At 41.8% G+C, this 16,193-nt stretch overlaps 1 protein-coding gene across 19 annotated transcripts in view; it reads right to left on the reverse strand.

Moving 5' to 3' along the window:
* The window catches only part of ryr2a (ryanodine receptor 2a (cardiac)), a 78,796-nt gene that overhangs the window by 13,006 nt on the left and 49,597 nt on the right, over nucleotides 1-16,193 (reverse strand). For 7 of the 19 annotated variants that reach the window (XM_058620964.1, XM_058620958.1, XM_058620955.1 and 4 more), the window contains 28 exons: nucleotides 15,950-16,010; nucleotides 14,918-15,156; nucleotides 14,764-14,845; nucleotides 13,898-14,028; nucleotides 13,685-13,812; nucleotides 13,403-13,595; nucleotides 13,219-13,301; nucleotides 12,152-12,309; nucleotides 11,985-12,072; nucleotides 11,680-11,772; nucleotides 11,124-11,294; nucleotides 10,747-10,806; nucleotides 10,308-10,442; nucleotides 9,676-9,788; nucleotides 9,396-9,492; nucleotides 9,190-9,296; nucleotides 8,295-8,346; nucleotides 8,152-8,199; nucleotides 7,879-7,978; nucleotides 7,697-7,776; nucleotides 7,519-7,595; nucleotides 6,319-6,392; nucleotides 5,668-5,685; nucleotides 2,147-2,227; nucleotides 1,127-1,215; nucleotides 867-995; nucleotides 420-699; nucleotides 6-164 (listed from right to left, as the gene is read on the reverse strand). In XM_058620964.1, the coding sequence (XP_058476947.1) occupies nucleotides 6-164; nucleotides 420-699; nucleotides 867-995; nucleotides 1,127-1,215; nucleotides 2,147-2,227; nucleotides 5,668-5,685; nucleotides 6,319-6,392; nucleotides 7,519-7,595; nucleotides 7,697-7,776; nucleotides 7,879-7,978; nucleotides 8,152-8,199; nucleotides 8,295-8,346; nucleotides 9,190-9,296; nucleotides 9,396-9,492; nucleotides 9,676-9,788; nucleotides 10,308-10,442; nucleotides 10,747-10,806; nucleotides 11,124-11,294; nucleotides 11,680-11,772; nucleotides 11,985-12,072; nucleotides 12,152-12,309; nucleotides 13,219-13,301; nucleotides 13,403-13,595; nucleotides 13,685-13,812; nucleotides 13,898-14,028; nucleotides 14,764-14,845; nucleotides 14,918-15,156; nucleotides 15,950-16,010 (3,126 nt within the window). The remainder of the gene's footprint in view (nucleotides 1-5; nucleotides 165-419; nucleotides 700-866; nucleotides 996-1,126; nucleotides 1,216-2,146; nucleotides 2,228-5,667; nucleotides 5,686-6,318; nucleotides 6,393-7,518; nucleotides 7,596-7,696; nucleotides 7,777-7,878; nucleotides 7,979-8,151; nucleotides 8,200-8,294; nucleotides 8,347-9,189; nucleotides 9,297-9,395; nucleotides 9,493-9,675; nucleotides 9,789-10,307; nucleotides 10,443-10,746; nucleotides 10,807-11,123; nucleotides 11,295-11,679; nucleotides 11,773-11,984; nucleotides 12,073-12,151; nucleotides 12,310-13,218; nucleotides 13,302-13,402; nucleotides 13,596-13,684; nucleotides 13,813-13,897; nucleotides 14,029-14,763; nucleotides 14,846-14,917; nucleotides 15,157-15,949; nucleotides 16,011-16,193) is intronic. The other 12 variants (XM_058620970.1, XM_058620972.1, XM_058620968.1 and 9 more) reach the window with 3 other exon arrangements.

The raw sequence follows: 16,193 nt of genomic DNA on the forward strand, positions 1-16,193 counted from the left end.
TTTACCTTTCCCATCAGGATCGTACTCCTTGAAGGCATCAGAGGAGGTCAGATCTTTAAGCTTAAGGAACATGTCGAAGAACTTGAGGATCATCTCCACATTGTTGGACGACTCCACCAACATGTCCACCATCTGCTTCCCAATCGTCCCGTTCACCACGTTACCTAACAAAACAAAACAAAGTGCAATAGGCTCAAACACACATCTACAGAAGAACTAATGCCAGGAATGATCTCTACGCCAATGACACGGCTCGATGTCCTGACACAGTGGTGATGAAACCTGATGTGGAGGTTTAAACAAAGCTAACATGCTACCCTCTCTGTTAAGACATCCAAGATGATCCAAAGCCTTAGGTCATACTGGTCATTTTATAAAACACAGCGTGCATGCTAATTTGCTCATTGGCATGTCCATACCTTCCAGCATGGACAACAGCATGACCACCATGTCTTTCTGCAGATCCATCAGCTCCTTCAACAAATCGATCTGACTGGAGTCCTGAGGTGAAGACAGGTGAGACACTTTTACTTCACTTACACTAAAACTGTGAATGTTTAGGGAATAAAAACTGACACACTGATCTGAACTCACCTGAGACAGTTTCATCTGCATATGAGCGAAGACGTGGAGAAAACCAACCACGGCGTCCCACAGACGACTGTGAGCCAAACTCTGCTGGTTACCCGTGCACGGACCCTTCAACGTCACGAAGAGCAGACGTGGTCACATCCAACCAAGCAAATCAGCTGAGGTTTACTTTAACATCAATGTAAATGCCTGTTCTACTGACAAAGATTCACTTTGAATCACTTTAATTCTACATTTAATGACTCAAACTGTGGTAATATTAAAATGAATTGTACCTGGATGTACTCAGTGAGAGTGTTGAAAACCTGCTTGGCCACATTTATGGCCTTAGAGAAATTCCTCTGTCCCTGCTCGTCAATAACGTCCTTCCCAGAGTAATACCAGTAGAAATCACTGATGGACTCCTGGAGGAATAAGAAAATTTAGAAATAAGAAAGATTATTCAGACTTATTAATAGATAATAAGAATCATGATCTCTTGAGTCCCAATTTTGGAAAATCAATAAGGTTGTGGTGGTGAACGGCAGGAACTGACCTGTACTCTGAGGAGATAGTCGACAGTAGAGATGATGATGTTCACGGTCATGTTGTTTCCCGTTTGTGTCCTTAAGTAGTTCTGGAAGTCTAAAACAGGATATTAAAAAAAGTGAGGTTTGTTTTTTCCTGAAAATATACCTGCCTGCCAAACCCACTACAAACACAGAGAAAGGCAGGGTTTATGACCTATACCACATCCAGCCACCAGGAGGCAATGCAGAGGATTTAGCTTAACTTTTGGGAGCTATCATGTTGTTCCTTTTTAAATTACAAGTTTATAAGGTACAGTTGTGGTGTGTGTGATTCTGGTGTGTTCCATTTAGAACTGGGAGTGACATCACCTCTGATTTAACCACGTTCCAGTTGAGAAGTCGTAATCTCAGGCAAACCATTGCTGCTACCAGTTGATAACAACGCTCTACACGGTATTTTGCAAACAAAGGAGAGTGTAATGGCATGTCCACGGATAAAAATTTAATCACTGATTTGCTGTTAAGCAAATAAGATAGAAGTCCAAAGATTGTTTTGACTTCTCATGTAAGTGGCAGCCATCTTGGATTGCCAGAGTGTGCCAAAGATGTGAGGTTGATCCAACTTTCTGAGTTGGAAATTTGACTTGGGAATTTTCAACAACTCAAATGCACCATAAGGTTATGTAATAGCAATTCCAAGCTAGCTAACCTAAGCCTCTAACAGTCATGGCACGTGTATACCATTTGATTTTGGGGTAAAGGTTACAGCTAAGGTTAAGGGTAATGTTAACTAGCTAGCTAGCTAACCTTAGCTCCAAACAGTTGTGGAACATGTATAAAAGGCACAATTTTGTGTAGTGTAAAGCAGCTTTGAGTGATCATTAAGACTAAAAAAGTGCTATATAAATACAGACCATTTACCATTTGAGATTCACTGTGAGTACAATCATGTGGCGACCACCTGTTAGCGTGCCGTAGTCATTTAGCGCTTCACGTACATCAATCATTTTCCTATGTTATCGGACACAGACAACACAAGCACACACCTGAGTTGTGTCCTTCACAGAGCAGCTGCAGGAAGCGGAAAAGGTCACAGGTGAACTCATCATCCTGCATGACCTTCTCACCTGGCCAGAGAGAAGAAACACACACACACACAAACACACACACACAGCAGGACCCCATGCAGGCACACGTATGCACAAGCACATACATGGGTTTGCACAAACGTACACACCACAGCGAGAGCATGTGCAAACACACACACGCACACATACACACGTTCATGTGAACAGACACACAAACACATAAAGAAGTCAGAAGGACAAAGGGACAAGAAGACGGAGAGTGAAGAACTTTTAAAAAGATGGAGAAAATGTGAATCAATCCTCAGTTTATGCTGTCAGTCAGTGAAAACACTATTATCTTTCTCTCTCACACACACGCACACACAGACACACACCAACACACACATTTGGATGAGCAGTGGGCAGCCACGGCACTCAGTGGTGGACTGAGGTGCACTGGTCTTTAAACTGCAGCATTTTACAGTCGGCACTGGAGTCAGGCTCTTTAGTTTGAGACTGTTTTATGTGTTAGGAGGATATAAGAATATTTTAGGTTCACATTTCCATTGTGATTTCTGCACTTTCTTTAAAAAAAAGAAAACCCCAGAGGAAGTTAAATGGCCACTGCTCTGACTGGGGCTAAAATGCTGCTTTGTACCATGCAAAAGGAAACAAAGGTCAGAAGAGGGCAGATGAGACACTGCACAATAACTCTGTACAATCACAACATGAACATCAACAGAATACATCAATAAAAAATGTGATAACAGAGTGGACAGAGCTACAGGAGGAAAATCTGTAGGCTGCGAAACAAGACTGAAAGTGCACTTTTTCGCTTTCTGTATCTTAAAATCTTAAATTCAGTCCCCTGAACAAAAACAGGGCTGCCAAGGCTTCAAGACGACCTATGACCCTTATATTATACACCATCGGAAGCAGCATTTAAACCCTGGTTGCGTCTCAGTGGCACAATGAAGCTGCTTTAAAAGCGCCCATCCATCCCCAAGCAATCTTTCTCAAGTCATCCTATCCTGGATTACATTGTACGCAGATGACATAACGATTTATAGCAAAGGGGGCCAAATTTAAACAAATGGTCTTTAAAACCTGAAATATTTGCATTTACAGATGAAAATGTTACTATTAGTATAATGTAATTATAGGAGGTATACATAGTATACGGGTGTAACAGTATGAACATTTTATGTCATTTGTAGTCATTTCAGTACAGGCACTTTCAAGCTTGTTCCCTACAGAGTAATAGACTGTTGAAAAGTAAAGAGATCCATAGTATATTTTTTGTAATTGTAAAAAAAATTAAGTATAATATGTGAGATTTTCTAAAATTGACAGTTTCTTCTATATATGGTGTGATACAATAGACAATTGTGACTATTCTGTTAAAAAAGCTTTAGGTAAAGCAATACAGTGAATAGATGTGTTGATATACATAATATACAACCACAACTCCAACTTTAATAATCATGAATCATGAATTTAAAGAAGCCAAAACACCAAAATCAGAGACAAGGACATTAGGTTATTCTAATAACGCTTTGTCTCGGAAGGACAAGTTTGCTGTGTGTAGTGGACACAGCTGAGGGAGGAAGGCAGTTAGAAATGATTAGTTCACCGTCCTCCACTCACAGAGGAGACACTATAACGTCCTCCACTCACAGAGGAGACACTTTAATGTCCTCCACTCACAGAGGAGACACTATAACGTCCAAATGCTCACAGAGAAAACAGGAACAGATGACAAACAAAGTAGGGCTGCAATCTGTTTTCATGAGACATCTGACTAACTGCTTATGACCTTTATATAAGAAACTCTGTTCTTCAACTTCCGACAGAGTTAATATTTGAATGGGGGAAAAACTAAGGGTCTGACTTTTTCGTTTTATGTGCGGCACTTCCGTTATTTGTGGAAACACTCGAAACGGGAGGACGTGTGAGGACATTTTTCATCATTTTGTGCTGTTGCTTTATGTGGACGATTTTGAATGATGAATTAATCAAAGTAGGCAATACAAAGCGGTTTTAATTAGACATCAACTGTTACTTGGAAGACTTCCACTTCCTCATTATTGGATGATCTTCCATTCATCTGTCCACCTTCCATTACTATCCTCCACATGAGGGTCGTGGGGGGCTCTGCCAATCCCAGCTGACATAGGGCGAAAGGGCGGGTCACATCCTGGATAAATTGGTTTGGATTTTTTGTCTTGTCATGATGTTTTTGATCTCCACCACCCCCTGATGGAAACAGGTGGCTATGACTGATGCTACGTCCACATTACGACATTATACCTAATCCTGGTGTCTTACTTAGCTGCCTAAGCTAGCTTGTATAGCTAAATATTTGCTGCTAACTTTAGTGAAAACATGATCCTGATTAGCAGCTGTGACTAAGCTACTTTAGCTAACTTGGCTTATAAAGTTAATGTGTTGCTAAAGTGAGATCAACTTTGGTCCGTACGGCCCTTGGGTCTTTTCCATGATGACTATACTTGGTTTGGTACCAGGCACATCGTTTTCATTTACTTCATAGTACCTCCTCAACGGTCTTGCACGAAATAAGGGTGGAAAAGGGGTATACAAGGTCTATAAAACCCACACACTATACATTGTTTTTAAGTTCTCCTCATGATGATCCTCTCTCTGTTTTAGCTCTGTATTTGGTCTCCACCACCTCCTAATTTATGCTACGTCCACATTACAACATTATAAAACCGGTGCAGTCACTCCCTGATGGACATCCAAGATAACACAGGTTTTCAAGAACTTCCACCTTGGCTTCAGTTTCTAGACCTGAAGGACTAAGTCCATTTGCTGAGAACTACATTTTAAAATCTAAAGTCAGTGATGGAGTCTTCTATATTTTCATTATTGCAGCCCTAACATGGTGAGGTTGAGGAAGGCTGAGAACACAGATGGGACTTTACACTGCACGACAGAACACCATAACCATCTCCGTTACAGAGACGACGACAACAACAACAGCAAACAACAACCAGCTGACTTTGGGTGGATCACATGACTGAGGAGGGGGCGACAGGCGAGGGTTGGTGTGGGGTTAAATACTCCATATATGTAGTATTTGAAATGTGCCAGATACTGTGCAAATCCTGAGAGGGAGGCAAAGATAGCAGCTACAAACAACTATATGGTTTGTTCCAGAACAATCCATCATAGTATCCTCACTGTAGAAGACTGACGGGACACGATTTTATACCGAAACTCAGACCAACTACAAATCGAAGCAGGGAGCGACTTGTATTTGGTCTCGACTGGAAAAAGAAACAGAACGGAGGGAAGGAAGAAAGAAAAAAAAGACAAGGTTTGAAAAGGTCTAACACTCAGGACCTGGACAGAACTGGACACAACAAATGACCAACCGCAGTGAGCAAGAGAGAGAGGGAGGGAGGGAGGGAGGGAAAAGGGGGAAAGAGGGAAAGAGGCCAACCAACACACAAGAAAATGGCAGAAGGCATAATTACCACGCTCATGACTGATGACTGAGGAAGGGAGGAAAGTGCAGTAAAAAACAAAATGAGAAAAGGAAAACAGGGGAAGGAAAGTGAGAAAGGAAGGAAGAAAGAAAACGATTACATATAGGGAAAAAGAGCTGTAAGAACTCCGAGTTTAGTTTGGTCAACATTGAACAAAAAGTAAAAAAAAAAGAAAATCATAAAAGACTAAATAACAGAAAACGTGCACAGCTGTGCTAACGGCAGACGATCGTCCTGTGATTTAGTTCTTTTCATCATCAGCATATAAAGAGATCAGTCATAAGGATAAAAACACAGTTTTAGAAATGACTGGTTTAAGAAGAGTCGTAAAAACTGCATACATTTAAACAGGTAACCGGTAAAGCACGTGTATTTTTCATGTCTAACACTTGGTCGTGTGTGTGAACGGCTGATTTTAATCAAACAGAACAGGCGGAACCAAAGTGATGACGGGGTAAACGGGACAAAGCAAATGAAAGAATGATGAGAACCTTCATGTGTTTACACCACAGAGTCCAATCCAGATCTAGTTTAGGTTTAATCTAATTATTACATATCTATCACCTCTTTTTAAGCTTCACTGTGACAACATGTTCAATAGTTATTTGTGTGTCTTGATATAAACATAATGTGTCCCACCTGATCCCTCCTCTGTCACCATCCCCAGTCCTTCAGCTTTGTTCTGTCTCTCAAAGGCATTTAGATCCAGGACACTGAAACACAGACCAGTTAGAGGACAGTTTCAGGAGATGGATGAAAACAGCAACACAGTTTAACTAAAGCTGCTGTCATTTAGCTAATGTTTGGCTAACTTCCTGGAAGAAACAAACAAATCAGTGAAATCTGTGAGAATATAAAGCTGTTTATACATTTTTAGAGATTATAACTTAATAATGTGTTGCTAATGTTAGTTAAATGTTAGTCCTGTTTGCCTGCCTAGCCCCTTTAACTAACTTGGCTTGTAGAGCTAATATGATGCTAAAGTATCACTGGTCCTAATTCTACTATCTTACTTAGCTGCTAACTTTAGTGAAAACATGATCCTGATTAGCAGCTGTGACTAAGGTACTTTAGCTAACTTGGCTTGTAAAGTCAATGTGTTGCTGAAGTGAGATTGTCCTTAGTCCCGATCACAGTATCTTACTTACTAAGCTAACTTAGCTTGCATAACTGTAAATAGCAGTTAAACCATGGTCCTGATTAGCAACTGTGACTTAGCTAATTCAGCTAACTTGGCTTGTGTTGCTAAAGTAAGATAAATTTTGGTCCTGATAACAATAAATGTCCAAGTTGGTTTGAATAGCTAATAATGAGCTGCTAAAATGAGTCAAACTATAGCCCACATTAGCAGCTGTGACTAAGCTACTTTAGCTACATGGTTTGTAAAGATAGTAATGTTTTACTAACTAACGTTAGACAAAGCTTGGCCCTGATCGCCAGCTCTGACTTAGCTACCTTAGCTTGTAAAGCTAATCATGTGTTGCCAATGTAAGATAAACCTTGGTCCTGATAACAACTGTGACTTAACTACTTTGGATAACTTGGCTTGAAAAACTCATGTTCAACAAAAGCTTGGTCTTGAGCTCTGACTTAGCTGCCTTAGCTTGTAAAGCTAGTAGTGTTTAGACAACCTTAAAGACCATGACCACTAGCTCACTTAGCTACTTTTGCTAATTTAACCTGTAAAATGTGCTAGCCCCTGACCTGGCTAGTTTAGCTACTCCTGGGGTCTCCACAGGGACAGGTTGTTTTTCCTGTTGACGTGTGAATCAGTGTTTTAGAGACTTAATTTATATATGCACCACTTTCGTTAGCGGTGGTTTAATAATAAAAGTTTACCTGCATGACTGCATGAGACCAGCCAGGCTCTGAAAAAATCCTACGTCCTTCTTGTTTTTCAGATAATCCAACATTTTCTGTCAGAGACAAAGACAAAGCTGTTTTTTCTGTACAGATATACAGTCTTTAAAACATGACGACATGTCTGATGACGGAAAGTGAGCAACTGCTATGGCACCTGCTGTACGGTCGAGTTTCCGCCATTGAGGATTGCGATGCCCAGCTTCAGTGTGGACGCCACCATGGGACCCATCTCACCTGGAGCAAAAGCAACAAGAGAAGGACTTTAGTCCTTCACCGACCTAAATCATGTCATGAAGAAGAAGAAGAAGAACGATCTCTTTGAGGATGTGGACGAACCCTTGCTGGCGCTGATGGTCTGGAGAACCATCTCAGCGGCGCCGCGGTCGTGAAGCCGAGCCTGTTGATACAACAGCTTCTGCTTCTCCATCTCCTTCTCCTGCTCGTGAGAGACATTGGCACAAGACACCAGCATGAAGACAGAGACAGAGGGACGGCGCTTCTCAAAGACAAGGATCCTTCCGACTCAGGTCCTACAAAGACGAGGAAAGACTCCTTCCTGAAATTGGAGGATCCTTCCTTGACTTTGAGAAGTACACACTGATCGCTCACCTCAAAACTCTTCACTTCTCCATCTTCATCTTCTTCATCGTGGCAGCTCTGAATAATAATCAGAGAAACCATCATTAATCTTCATCATCATAATCATCATCACCATCGTCCATAAATGTTTTACCAGAGTCAGACGTTTGTACCTTCGCCATGATGTCGGCGTAAGCCATGTACAGAATATCTTCATCCAGTTTACTGCGACAGGAAGAACAATTCACACGTTAACAGAGTTGTAACAACTTTATTAGTATTTACAACATGTGTGGAATTGCTGCAATCCAACTGTATGTTGTTCTACGGCGGCCATTTTCTCAATTCTTCTTCTTTTCCCACCATTTTGGACAATTAGCTAATTCCACATACGATATTATTAGTTATATTTACGTAATTTCATATTTTTTTTAAAAATATTCAACATATTTGGCAAATTTTTTTCTCTCTATGGAAAATGGAAAATGTCCATTTAAAACTTACTAGTTCCACATACGTCAATGTAGAAACGTCAATGTGAAAATATTCAGCTCAACTAGGACATTATTACTTATTCCTTTTGCCTAATTTTGACTATTCCATATTTTTCAGACTATTCAAGGTATTTAACCAATTTTTCCTCTAATAAGATGAATGAAAAACCATAAACTTCAGCCTCTTACTAGTTCCACTTACTTCAATGTAGAAACTTCAATCAAACTTCGAAAGGTTCCTAAAAAGTAAGACTTTTTTTCCTTCTATTCAGTTCTTTCATGACCTTCAGTGATTTTTCACCGTTACAGTTTAAACTTCATGGATATTTCAAGAGTTTTACATTGGTGTGTGTTGGATGAAAGCGACAGTAAAGTAGAGGATGTTCAAGTCTTTGCCTTCAAATCCACAAATTTTAACTCTTCATACATGTTTTTCAGACAAATTTGACACCAACTCAACGCAGCATTTGTCAGATTTGTCTTCAGCTCGGACAGAAGGCTGCAGTCTCCTCAGAAACTGCCTTTTCTAGTTATATATATATATAATGTAATAATTGAGTGTAACACGACCCACCACTTCTCCGTGAGCGCTGTTCTGCTGAACAGCTGGATGAGCTGATGCAGTGGATCGATGTGCTTCACGCCCTCCTCGTCCTCAGGCGGCTCCTGTTCACCGGGTTTCTGACATGAACACGTGGTCACAGTCAGAGGAGGTGGAGTCAGCGGTTCACACTGACATTATTATAAATGCTGTACAATCCTGAATGAAAATGAACTCACAGCCAGGTCTTCGATGAGTTTATCTTCAAAGTAGTGCTCCTCTGCCTCGATCCAGGACTTGTCATAGCCCTGAATGAACAGGTTCACAGCTCGGTGCCTGGTGTGAGGAGAGAAAAGAAGAGGAAATGACATTTTCACTAATACATCAGACAGTCTATCATACTGTGTTTGCTCACGGGGACACAGGAGCTGCTGGTCTACTGCGCTCACAGCTGAGGCTACTCGTCAGTACCTGATACAAAAATCTGAACTGTCCCTTTAACACGTCAGTGTGACTCACCTGGGCAGGTTATAGAGCGGCGCCATCCTGAAGCAGGCCACCACTGCTCGCTTCCTCTGTTTGGACAGGAGTTTGTGCCACACTGCTTTTTTACTGCGCTGAGGGTGTTCCACCTGCACACACATACACGTTTGTATAGCATTAATAATGAGGACATTAATTGACATAATGCATTCCCTAGGGTAAAGTGCCTAATCCTAACCTTTATCCTAACCCTAAAAACAGGTCTGATGCTGAAACATGTTTTTTGTCAAAATGTCATACGAAAAAGAAAAGAAAAAAAAAAATTAGTATGATGAAATTATGTATTGTACGATGAATATATGTATTCTGTGGTTAATGGGAGCGGGACTAGATAAGCTTTTGCTTCTCCCGCTTTCCCTTTCGGTTATGTGTATTGTGTGAACTACACTAAGATGATGTGTGATGATGAGTGATCTAACTGACATGACCGAAATAAATAAACATACATTAACCCTAAAAACAGGTCTTAACCCTGAAAAAGACAGGGGTGTCAGAATGTGATGACCAGCCAAAATGTCCTCACGTCCTTAGGTATAATTAGTTTTTTGGTCCTTACAAAGATACCCATACAAGAACACACACACACACACACACACACACACACAGACCTGGTCGAGGTGGAAGAGGACGTGAGCGATGTCCAGGACTCGCTCCACAGTCTTCTCTGGGTCTGCGGCGGCGTCACAGTGATTAGGAAAGTCTCTGTACAGAGCCATCTGCCAACGGATCGCAGGGTCTTCTAGCTGCAAAACACAAACACCAACAGTTTTACATTTATATAAAGGTAGGATTTACTTCCATGTTTGTACAGAAGCCCAGAATGGACAAATCAAACGCTGTGGCTATATGAAGGGCATTCTTGTTTTGTTCCCTGAATGCCACTTTACTTTCTCCTTAGACACAGGAGTGTAAAGCAAAGGATGACTCAATGAGTTGCAATTCACAGTCACGACACTAGAGGCCACTAACTCCAATACCCTGGTCCTTTAAGTCATGTGTCACTGCCAAACAGTTCAAATAAAACTAAACATATAGCTGTTTTCTTACCTTTCCGTGTAAATGCAGATTGTTCCTGATGATGTCACGGACTTCGTCCTCCGTGTCTTTCTGTTCACACAACAAACATCAGCAACCCGGGTTTACAACACAATTCAGACCGCCACTTTATAGATGTTCAAAAAAACACGTTTATAAGGACACAGCGTATAATCTTAAGTATTAGCATAGCCAGCAAGTTAAGGGTCTTGCAGCATGTAGAGTAGAAGAGAACAAGCAAGCTTCAGGTTAAAAGGCAATTCGCTCCACCACTGATCCAACGCAAACCTGCCAACTCTGAACTCGTAAACGCCGAAAACCTGAACATCTCCCGACACTCGACGTGTCAGCTCTAAACGTTTTTAATCCCCTCGTGTTTTGTGTCATACCTGAGTGAAGCGGTTCTTGGCCAGCGTGATGAGCTCCTGTTCTCCGGGCGCGCACATGTTGAGTCCGACAGGCAGGAGGCGCTTCAGAGTTGCCACGATCAGACTCGTCTGCATCGAGTACCGATCCCCCTTCCTCTTCATCTTCTTCCGCTCCTGGTCGGAAACGATTCCCTGAGGGGAAGATTCGGGGCGTCGTCAGCGTCTCATGCACACGGAAACACAACTTTCCATGTACAAACTTTTCAAGAAATGTCTTCATACCAAAGATAATATGAAGCTAATAAACCAAACTAACTCCAAACACAAAAAGAAAACTGCAAACAAAGGAAACCCAAGAGCAAGAAAGAGGTGGCATTTTCAGATCATTTAACCCGTTTTCCAGAACTAGCATTTCAACACTCCCAGAACGCCGGGTGCCTTGCGGATAAAGATCGGAAACGATACCAAACTTTGTGCCGATTCTCCTGAACTCGATCTCATGTGTCGAGAACTCAAACGCAGACGTGAGGTGTGAGTGTTTTTGTCGTGTATCTGGATCCTTCCACGATCCTCGTACCTTTGACATCTTACACTTGGTGTCGGTGATGAGGAAAGACATGTTGTTGATCTCATTCTGGACCACAAAGTTTTGCTCCTCCCTCTTGAAGTTCTGTAGAAAGAGAAGGAAAAGCCGATTTTGAGAGAAAACATCGACAGTTATGTTAGGATTAGCCTGGATTATCTCCACAGTCTCACTCTGTGTCCAACCATTTCTGAGACCGACAACCCGAGTCCATCCTACTCTCAGAGCCTAGTGTGCAATCTTTCCTTCATCCATCCTTGCATTGTTTCCTTGGTTCCTTTCAACAGTGACTTTCTTACGTGAGACTTGGCCCAGAAGATGAAAACCTCGGCCACCATGCGGAACAGTTCCTCAGCCCCGGGGTTGGACTCTTTCAGCCACCGAGCCCTGACGACACATGAAGACCGTGTTCACACAAACACACAAACAAACAAACAAACAAACGGAAGTGGAGACATGAGTGTACCTGTTGTAGTCAACAAAGCGGATGAGGAGCGGGTAGAAGGCGTACAGGTCTCTGACCAGGACGGTGAACTGGTCCATGATGAGAAGCTCCGTCTCCGACATCTCGCCCCTCCCCTCGGCTTTGCTGTGCTCCTCGTCCATCAACACGACCGCGGCTTTCTGCAAAAAAAACACCAAAATGTGGATATCCGCTCGAAGTTTGGGGCTAAAGTTCAATTTCAAACCTTAAAAAACTGTTTGAGTTCAAAATATACAGCCTAGAAACACATCAGACCATCTGACGTAATAACAGAGTGTTCCAGCAGAGGGTGCTGTAAGCAATGACTGTCCTTAGATCCACTTTGGTCCATCAGAAAAATAAGAAATTAATGTTTTGATGTTTTCAGGTCAAATTAGACACAAACTAAAATGTCCTCCTGTCTGGAGAAGAAAGAAAAGTTTATTTTTACCGGAAATTAATTGTTAAACATTATTTTTGCCAAATTAAGATGAAAATGGGGTCAGACAACAAGACTTTTGGATGCTGTCGTCCATTTCCTGGGGAACGGATGACCGCATCCAAAATCTGGTCTCAGACCTTGATCAGTAGTGATTTTCGGGCCAGATTATCAAGTAGTGTGAAGATTTTTTCTTCTTTTATTTGAAGACAAAAAACTAATCTGAATTATTTTTGGTCATATTAAGTGGAAAATAGGGTCAGACAACAAGAATTTTGGTTGCTTTAGTCTTCGGTCACCCAAAGACTAGATAAATCTGGTCTCAAACCAAAATATACAGCCTAGAAGCACAATTACAGAATGGTCCAGTAGAGGGTGCTAAAAGCAAAGACTGGCTCTGGATCCATTTTGGTCCATCAGAAAAATAAGTGTCCTCCTGAGACACCGTGACACCACAGAATCTGAAAATCAGCGTGTTAACAAATCTGCTGACTCACCTGTTAGCTTAGCTGTTAGCTACACCCAAGGGATTCAAGTTTCAGGAACATTACTCGAATACTTGAAGACAGATTTTTCCCCAAAACAAAATTTACGCTATGATTTTGAGGGTTAGACAGTTACGAAAACTCACTTTTTTCAGTTTCTCCATCAGAGGCAGGAAATGAGTCTTGAGCAGCTGAGCGTTGGCCTTGCTGATGATTGGCTGAGAGAAAACTACGGTTGGGACAGAGATGAGAAAAAAGACGTAAGTGTCTGTCTGTCTGTCTCGCGCACGTGTCCTCTCGGGCTACGCTAACATCGCCCTGCAGTGTTACCGGCGAGTCTTTTCATCCATGCTCCCTCGTCGATGCCAAGGTTATTGTAGATGATCTTGAGGATGTTCCCCAGCAGAGAGTTCATGTGCTCGGACGTCACCGCGGTGCAGCAGCTGTCGCATGTGTCCACGTGGTTCTCGGGTCCGTGTTCCCACCAGTGAGACATGTAGCTGCACAACATGGGCAGCACCACCTGCAGGAAAATGCCAGAACACACAGGGGTGTTAGACGCTTAACGATTGAAGTGATGATTTTATATTCGTCTTCTTTAATACGTCGCACCTCCATGACATGAGGCATCTGAGTGTATCTCAAACCAGACTCTGCCAGCTCCATGATCTCCTCCAGGGACTTGTCCAGGTTTGGAATCACAGCACAGACTTCTCCGACGTGTCCCGGAAGACCGAGAGCTGGAGGCGGAGAGAGAGACAGGAGTGTTTTCCTGGATTAAATGAAATGAAGATGAACGTTAAACACTGAGGTCTACACACGTACAGCCTCTGTCTTTGGTTCCTTTGCTGTTGTAGATGGAGAAGCTGTTGAACTTGTTCATGTGAGGCTCCAGAAAGGCGACGGGGAACGCCGCAGAGAAGGCGGCGAGACACTTTCCTAACGCCGGCCGCTGTCTGGAGGAGACAAGAAAGGTGAGATTAGCAAGGATTTTTTCAGTTCCCCAAGAACTGGGCAATAAATCTGGTCTTGAACCTTGAGCGATAGTGACGTTTATCCCAGATTATTTTATAGTGTGAAGATTGTTTCTTCATTTATTGATTAGTAATTGTTAAATTCAATAATATACAGTATATGGATTATTTATGATTAAGAAAGAAATAGGCTCAGACTACAAGAATTTTGATTGCTTTAATCTTCAGTCCCCCATGAAATGGACGATAAATCTGGTCTTGATCCTTGATTGGTAGTGATGTTCGGCCCAGATTATCTTGTAGTGTGAAGATTGTTTCTTCTACTTTTATTGGTTAATAATTGTTAAAGAAATTAAAAATGTTAATTATTTCATCAAATTAAGATAAAAATAGGGTCCAACTACAATAATTTCTTCAGTCTCCAAAGAAAAATGGACGATAAATCTGGTCTTGATCCTTGATTGGTAGCGATGTTCAGCCCAGATTATCTTGTCATGTGAAGACCTTTTCTTCTTTTATTGGTTAATAATTGTTAAAAAAAATGAAAAATATAAATTATTTGGTCTTAAATAAGATGAAAATAGAGTCAAACTACAATCCTTTTTGGTTGCTTTGGTCTTCAGTCCTTCGGGAAACGGAAGACAACTGATACATTTGTGGAGGAAACATCTGGAGATGATCGTGGAAGCGAGGGTGAGCGTTGCATGTGAGCGACACCTTTCTACGTAGATGCTTTTGTTGGTTCCCAGTAAGTAAAGACTGTTGAGGATTCTGTAGCAGGACACCTGGACATCATCCACTGCAAGAAAAAAACACAAGTTTCATGAGACATTGACCTACTTTTTTCTCTCTTGACAAGGTGTTCACTTACGTATGAGGTCTTCTCCGAACATGTTCTGCCCGATGTGTTCGAACAGCGAGGACAGGACAGGCAGGAGGGCGAACGTGGTGTAGTTGATGATCTGGGTGACGCCTCTCGGCTGCTCTCGGCTGTGAGTGAACTGGCCGAGCTTCAGGTTCTCCTGTGTCTTCTCCAGATCCTCTGCCGCGCTGTCAAAGAACGAGCGCAGCGCCACCTTCACCGACTCCAGGCCGGTCTTCATCACCGTCCTGGAGAGTCAAGGATTCAAGGTCTAATGACCAGTGGAATCTAGAAGCTAAAGGTTTCTCTCTTCCGATTGAAATGTCTTTGGATTAATTTTTATGACCTAAATCACTGGGTCAGGACCCAAAGATTGGTCGCGGGAGAATTGTTTTGGGTCCCCAAGCAAATTTGCAGAATTTTCCCAATATCTTAGTTAAGATTTACATGTTTATTATTTTAAATAATTACCATAACCAGGTGAAACTTATATCAGGTGTTACAGATATGGTTGTAAATTAGTTGCTACATTATGTACAAATAGTTTGTCAAAGTTTGTCAAATTCTCCCTTTCAAGTTAAATAACTTGAACAATTAAGGTTGTTTGGTTGAGTTTATTCAACCTATGTGTGTGAATAACAAGAGTAAACCCAGATAATCCAGCCGCAGACAAGCGTTCTTGACAAATGCTAAACAAAAATTGACTGAACGCGTTAATAGACAAGAAACCAACACACTAGGGATGGAACGGTTTATGAAAACCGTCCGAACCGTTCGGTTCGACTGTCTGGGTTTGATGAGAGCCATACTAGCAAGCATCTCTCTGAAGCACTGACTGAAGCAGTGACATAATTTATTTTCCGAACAGTCAACATATACCGAACCGAACCGAAAACCGTGACCACAAAACCGTGAACTGAACCGAACCGTTGATTGTGTGAGTCGTTCAACCCATACAACACACCGATGGTAAACCTCACATAATGCAGCTTTAAATATCATAAATAATGGACACAGACGCGTATGAAGATCTTTCCTTACCTGGCGTCCAGACTTTGTCCCAGTATCTGCAGACAGTTGACGATAGACGTGGCGTTGTTACCTGGAAAAACAGAAGCAGTCACATGACACACACCACGGTCAGAGTCTGAGCTTCTACCAAAATCACATCCACGATGTTTGACTTGTGGCAAAAAAAATCCAAAGAAAAAAGAGAAGTTTCTTTAAAAATAGAACAGAACGTCATCTGCGTAACTGAGTATACACTGTAAACTCTTTATTTTCA

This window comes from Solea solea, chromosome 21 (assembly GCF_958295425.1).
Source record: "Solea solea chromosome 21, fSolSol10.1, whole genome shotgun sequence".
NCBI lineage: Eukaryota > Metazoa > Chordata > Actinopteri > Pleuronectiformes > Soleidae > Solea > Solea solea.